Source organism: Amborella trichopoda, chromosome 13, assembly GCF_054954075.1.
Source record: "Amborella trichopoda isolate Santa Cruz 75 chromosome 13, AtrichopodaSantaCruz75HAP2 v2.0, whole genome shotgun sequence".
Lineage (NCBI taxonomy): Eukaryota > Viridiplantae > Streptophyta > Magnoliopsida > Amborellales > Amborellaceae > Amborella > Amborella trichopoda.
Window position 1 is genome coordinate 3878259 of NC_142348.1, and position 7182 is coordinate 3885440.

General features: G+C 36.2%; 1 protein-coding gene across 1 annotated transcript; it reads left to right on the forward strand.

The window, feature by feature from the left end:
- The first annotated feature begins 1100 nt into the window (after positions 1-1100).
- On the forward strand, positions 1101-6849 carry LOC18428840 (squamosa promoter-binding-like protein 1). Its single transcript, XM_006838136.4, has 4 exons — positions 1101-1723; positions 2141-2782; positions 4900-5027; positions 5885-6849. The coding sequence occupies exons 2-4, from the start codon at positions 2205-2207 to the stop codon at positions 6013-6015; spliced, it is 837 nt and encodes a 278-aa protein (XP_006838199.1). The 5' UTR covers positions 1101-1723; positions 2141-2204; the 3' UTR covers positions 6016-6849.
- The last annotated feature ends 333 nt before the right edge of the window (positions 6850-7182 follow it).

Sequence of the window (7182 nt, forward strand, 5' to 3'; positions counted from 1 at the left end):
GAGAGAGAGAGAGTTTTCACTCTTGTTGAGAGATGTTACGATGCTTAATGCAAAGATTAGCAGATTATGAGAGAGAGAAGTTTATTCCTAACATAAAACGAATATTATGAGGTTTAATGCAGCAATTAGCAGATTGACAAAAAGAGAGAGAGAGAGAGATTTGTCACTAACATAAAACGAGTATGATGAAGTTTAATGCAACAGTTAGCAACTTAAGAGGGAGAGCAAGATCGAGAGATAGAGATTAATCAATAACATAAAACTAGTAATATGAAGATTAATGCGACGGCGGCGGCGGTTAGAGGGAAAGTCGTGGCCCCATGCCCTACTGTCCTCGGACAGGCTGGAGCCTAGCCGTCTGGGTCCGGTGGAGACAGCAGGAAGAAAAAGGGTTGGGACCCTTTCCTTGCTTGTACCATGAATTGGATGGGTAGGTGCCTCATTCTGTCTCCCATTCTACTTAGATATAAATGGTATTGCAGATTTTTTAATAGCGATACATCAGGTCCCACTCCCCTTCTATTTTTCCCATTTATCAATTTATTGCCCTTATCTATTTTTAATTTCTCCCTATACCTAGGGTGCTCACTTTCTAAGAACAGTAAGCATTGGGTTCTTCACGGGTAACACCTCTAGAGAGAGAAAGGGAAGTTTTAGAGAGAGAAAGACGTGAGAGTCAGAGAGAGAGAGAGACCTTGTGTGTGTGTGAGAGCGAGAGAGAGGGGTTAAAGGGTAGTACATTTTAGTGAGAGGTAAAGGCTGGTGCAGTAGAGAGAGAGCATAAAGCTTGTACAGTATGATGAGAGAGAGAGAAGTAAAGGCTCGTACAGTACAGTGAGAGGGATAAGAGGAATGTACAGTGTGGTGAGAGAGAGGGATGAAGGTTGCTACAGTCTGTTTAGAGAGAGAGATGGGCTGGTGAGGCTATTGTGTGCAGATTAATTTTAGAGAGAGAGATATGAAGAAATCTAGGAAGATAAAAATGAATGATTCTAACTATCCTAGAGAGAGGGAGAGAGACAGTGAATATAAGGAATATTGAAAGAGTAGTGACTGTCGGCTGGGTTGATACGAAGTTCAGGATTGTAGGAGACTAGAGAGAGAAAGAATAGAGTGAGGATTGTAGTGAGAGAAAAGAAAACTATGACCTAGAGAGAGAGAGAGAGAGTAATCTCTCGTACCGGAGAGACATGATTGATTAGAGATTAGATTTGAAGCCGGATTCTCACCATTGCTTCTGATATAAGCCGGCGTTTCTAGCTGAAAAATTTATTTTGGAGTTTATGGGGAAGTTTTTCTGACCTCAACTGTTAACTTCTCTGTGAAATCAGAAAAATGGTGGATCAAGTTTTGCATTCTTTGCCCAAAAACTTCATGATGTCCTGAACTAGAAGTGGTTCTCATCAAAGTTTCTCAGAGCTTGAAACCCCATGCTTTATAGAGCTTGATTTCTCTGGTTCCTGTTATGTGGATGTTCAGTGAAGTGTAAGAGACCAGCCTTTTTAACAGAGAAAACCAGGGATTTTGGAGAAATCCTCCATTTTTGAAGTTGAATTGGAGCTTCCTCCTTGCATTAGGGTTTTACAGAGTCGTGAAAACCCATTAGAGAAGTTTAGTTACAATGTTTATATCCTGTGAACTGAAGCCATTGCAAGCTTGGTTTTGATTCAACAGAGCTCCTTAATCCACTGGTTCTTGCAGTAAAAAAACCCAGAAAATTCAGGTGAGTAAACAGTTGACATTTTCTCTTAATCCCAAAACCCTAATGTTTAAATGTATAAGGCCCCATTTTTTTACTTTGAGTTTTACAGTAATTAATTTTAGTTTCAAAATCCAGACCTCTAATGGCTTGCAGTGTTCTCTCAGAAGTGTAACTCCACATTTATCTACTTCAATTTTTATACTTTATTCATCTTTCCACTGTTTCTAACTGTAAAAATCATACAATTTTGGAAATTAAAATGCACCATTATCTCTTAAATCAGAAATTATTTCTCAAAAGTATATCACGTCAAAGCTCAAACCATCCATATTCTTCATTTTCCATAGGTTTTATTTTTGATGTTCAGTTTTACATAACCCAGATCAATCTGAGCTTTATTATTACCAACCACTCACATTGTTGCCTTGCCCTAAACAGTACTGAACGTTAGGGAGACCAACCTCGCCGGAAAGTAGTTGCGCTGATTTTTCCATCTAAAATCATGCTGAACTCCGAATGGGGGAATCACAATGTGATATTTTCTGGCAATGAGTTGAGGCATGAAGAAGGAGAAGGTTACCAAGACATGAGCCACTCAAGCACCCCTTCAACTTTTGCTGAAAATTTTCCCAATATTAGTCAAGCCCCAATGGGTAGCTGGTTTAATCATTTTTCAGGCCAAAATTCTGGCAATGGGGCAACTGGAAATTCAAATTCTAGCAATGGGCTGGCCAGAATTTCGAATTCCAGCGTCCGATTTAATCAACTGGGTTGTGAAATTGTTGATAAGGCATTGTTTTTTGAAGAAGAAATAAGAGGGGAACCTGAGGCTTGTTTCACTAGGGATCGCTTCGGCCTGAATTTGGGTGGCCGTATTTATTTTCCGGAAATTGAGAATGAGGAGTTCCAGCGAAGTTATCAGGTTTCTTGTGGGGCAAGGTGCCAAATTGATGGATGTGGAGTTGATTTGAGCACTGCAAAGAATTATCACAGGAGACACAAGGTTTGTGAGTTTCACTCTAAGGCTTCAAGTGTGGTTGCAGGTGGTCATAAGAAGAGGTTTTGCCAACAATGTAGCAGGTATGGTGTCCCTATTTTTTGAAGATCACACAGTTTTTTGTTTTGATTTTTCAGTTTATTTGGTTATAGAAAGTTGCTTTACTTATTGCAATTTTTGTTTCTTCTTCTTTCTTTTTTTTTTTGTATTTTTTTTTAATGTTAACAGCTATTTGAGGGTGATTTTGTGAATGCTTTATTGAGATCTTTCTTAGCCATATCAATTTCATTTGAAAATGATCAAAATGTAACTATTGTGCATATGGTAGTGCTTAAATGGTCGGATTCAGGCTCCTACAGTAGGGGTCTGAGCCCGAGTCCCAACGGTTCAACTTGGGTGAGTCTGAGTCAGATTGGGGAATTTTTAATAAGAAATTTAAAAGGTTAACTAAAAACTGCCGAACCAAGGCAATTCTAGGGTTTTGCGGCCCAAAATTGCCCCATCCTGTCTGATCTAATCTTGATAACTATGGTATATTGTACACATATTATGCTAATATTTATCTCATATGCGCTTAGTTGCTTGGTAAAGTATATCAATAGGGGCCATTTATTTTTGGCATAAGTCACGATTATTAGGTATGAAATCTAGCTGGGGTGTGCCATTGCTTGGGCATGAAATCTAAAATAAATTTTTTTAAACTTTATAATGCACTGGATTTTACACTGGATGGCCGAGGATGATTGTCACTTCCTTCGGCCTTATAGCATACAACCCCTTTGTACATGCATTAAGTACATGCATCTTGATCAAGGGAGGCTAGTCTTGAACTTTTAATTGAAAAGTTATAAAAATTTGTGTGGAAATATATATACCAAGTAACCAGGATAAGGACATGTCCTATGAGATTTTTTTTTTTTTGAGTATAATGTTCTATGAGATTATTATTCCAAGGAGAATACAATCTGTGGAAAAATGTTGTTGCAACACATTAGGTAAGATCCTCTTAGAAATTTCATCTTGGGATCTTGTGATTTTCAAAGTGAGGTGTTTTTCTTAGTAATTGCTCTTTGGTTTTCTAAATCTGGTTTATGTGCAATATCTTTTACAAAAAAAAATCAAAAATAAATTTATGCTTGGATACAACTTATATTTATAAGAGAAGTATTGAGTTACGCATTACTTTTAAAGATTCTATACTATGAAAATCCTTTATTTTTATTATATGAGGTTACAATTGCTCCTACCTATTAGATGTCAAATTGAATGGTTTGGGATATGTCACAAAGTTTTTATTTTTTTTGAATTTTGAGTCTAGTCAATGAAACACTCGCAATCACTGGATTTGAAATCTGAGGGACAAAAGTGATTGTGGTCTCCTTCTATTAAAAGTAAATAGTCCCTTCATATGCTTTTCTTTACTTTTAAATTTTCTTTGTTTCATGATCTTACAAATTGTTTCCAACTATTTTGAATCAATTTCTTGAAAAAAAAAAGAACTTAATTTGGAGAATCCTTTTGACAAACTTCTTACCTTGGGATTCCTCTAAAAAATTTCTTACTTGCCAAGAAGTTGTCTCGGGCTAAGGACTTAGCCCTGGCCGAGTTGAGAGCAAATATATAAAAAAATTGGTTAAAAAAATTATTAGTGAAAAGCTAAAGAAGTTATAAATGCATTAAAGATCTCTAGAAAATAGAAAGCAATAATTGAATACAGAAAAAATTGATTGATACCTTGAAACAATTCAGAAAAGCCCCAAAAAAGGCAAATAATAATTCATATAATAGAAAAAATAAGCATATTACAAGAAAATTTCATAGATCATCACAAAAAATGTAAAAATTATGCATAAAGATATTTGTGTCATTTATTAGTAATTTAATAAAAAGAAAATTAATCGCTTATGACCTTCTGATAAACTCGACAACATGGCGAATAACTTGGCTGGGTTTTAAAACACTGGTCATAACCATAAAAATAATTACTTTTTTAGTATTACAATATTCTTAATTAATTGATTAGTTACTTAATTAATTAAAAACACCCCTAGCACCTAACACTCCCTCTCCATGTTAGATAAAGAACCTCAGCCATTGTTCTTCTCCTTTCAAGTTTCAATCAAGGAGCCTTTATAAAGCAAATTATGACCACAACTTAGAAATTAGTGTTTATTTTCTTAAATTTCTCTCCATTTTGCAGGTTTCATGAGCTCTCTGAATTCGACCATGGCAAGAGGAGTTGTAGAAAGAGGCTTGAAGATCACAACCGACGTAGAAGAAAGCCTCAAACTCAACAACGCAAGAATCCTTCTCACATTGTATCTTCAAGTAAACTACCTCTCTCTCTCTAGTAAACAACTTCTCTCTCTCCTCATATAATATGTTCTAGTAAACAACTCTCTCTCTCTCTCTCTCCCCTCACATAACATGTTCTGGTAAACAACTTCTCTCTCTTTCTCTCTATCTCCTTCAACTTTTCGGCTTCTTTTTCTTTTTATGGTATTTTGATCTATAATTAGGTCCACATTATAAAACAATGAGTAACCACCCATGCTCTCTCTTTCTAAACCTTAAATCTCTCACTTCCTAACTTCTTTTTTTTTTTTTACTTTTTTAATGTTTACTATTTGGTTTTTTACCTTGCCTTCCTCTCTTTTTTACCTTACCTTGCCTTCCTCGCTTTTTCCTCTTTTTATGCTATTTTGATGGATAATCTGGTCTATGTTATAGGAATGAGTAACACCCCATTCTTTTTATGTTTCAACCTTAAATCCCCCACCTTTTGTTTTTTTTGGGATTTTGGTTCTTTAGTAACACGCCATGCTTTTTCTCTCTAAACCTTAAATTCCCCACTTCCTACTTTGTTCTATACGTTCTGATATTTTGATTCTTAGTGGCATCCCATGCTTTCTCTCTCTAAATCTTAAACACACCCCACCCCCCCTCTTTCCTCTCCCCTTCTTTGCCAACCTCTTACCTTTTCTTTTCTTTTCTTTTTTATTTTTTATTTTTATTTTTAATATTGTGCTATTTTGGTTCTTTTTCCTTCACTACTACTCTCTCTCTAAACCTTACCTTACAACTACTCTTTATTGTCTCTTTCTTTTTTGTTCTTATTGTTTTGAAGTTATAATTCTCAGTTTGAAGTTGTGATTATTGATGATGGTTTTGGTGTGTTGTTTTAGAGTGTTCAAGTGAATGGGGTGGGATGGTGGAAGACACAGATGCAGTTTCAGTTTGTTTTGAGGGGAATGAGATGACTACTCTCCACTCCATGCCTTGTTGCAGTTCTTTGCCCAAACATGCTGCTGATTGATCTTTGTTAGAGAATTATGGCAACAGAAGTTGGGAATATTAATCCTCTCTCTCTTTTACTACTCCCCATATGCTCCTAAAGAACTTTCCCTCTAGCAACACCTCTTCCTCCTACTATCTCTCTCTTAATTGCTCATTGTTTTCCTTATTCTCAGGCCTATGTTCATAATCTCTCACTCTCTCTCTATCAAAATATGCCCTCTTCATTGCTCATTGTTTTCCTTATTCTTAGGCCTATATTCATAATCTCTCACTCTCTCTATCAAAATATGCCCCAAAAGAACCATCCTCATGGCCTTTGTTTTCCTCTTCTTAGGTCTATACAACCCCATCTACCCCACTCTTTATCTCTTTAATGCTCTCTGTCTTCCTTTTTTAGTTCTATATTCATAAGCTCTCTCTCTCAACTGCTGCTTCCCCCTTGGTCCATTCGAGCAAACCCATTAGCAGCATCTGCAACACCCCCAACCTCCACCCTACTCTCATTATTTTTTTTTGTCCTTGTTTTTAGGTCTCTCTCTATCTCTTCCTTTTAATGGTTCTTGTAATAAGTTTGTAGTCACTTTTCCCTGCAAGTGCGCTCCCTCCCCTTAAGGTCTTGATGCTCCTAGTTTTGGATATGGCAGGAGCTGACCAGTTTATATTTTGGGGAGCCTCCGTTTTTTATCTAACTTTCGGCTTTTATTCTAAGTTCAGTAATTTCATTTTTGTTTTGTCCCTTTCTTCCAAACTTGTAAAATTTTGAAAAGGCCAAAATAAGGCTCAAGTCTTATGAGAGCCTCATCTGGACCTTGACCATCATGCTTATAAAAATTGGAATTTCAAGCTTTAAAAATAACATATATTGTAAACAAATTATCTAGGCCATCCATTTTAGAAGCATCATAGAGATTTCCCATTACCCAAGTGCTGTCCACGTGAACTTTTGAAGTGAGGCTTTACTTTTTATTCATTAGGCCCAAGCCTCATAGAAACTGTACCCTTAAAAATACGGATTAGGAAAGTCTGTTTTTCTTACGTAGCCATAAATCGACCCATTTGAATAGAACTACCTTATTCTATCAGCGAATCAGGTTATTCGAATGAGAAATCACTAGCTTGGATCGGATGAACTAAGGCCGTGCCTTTATATTTTACTTTTTAAATATTATTATTTTTTTTTAATATT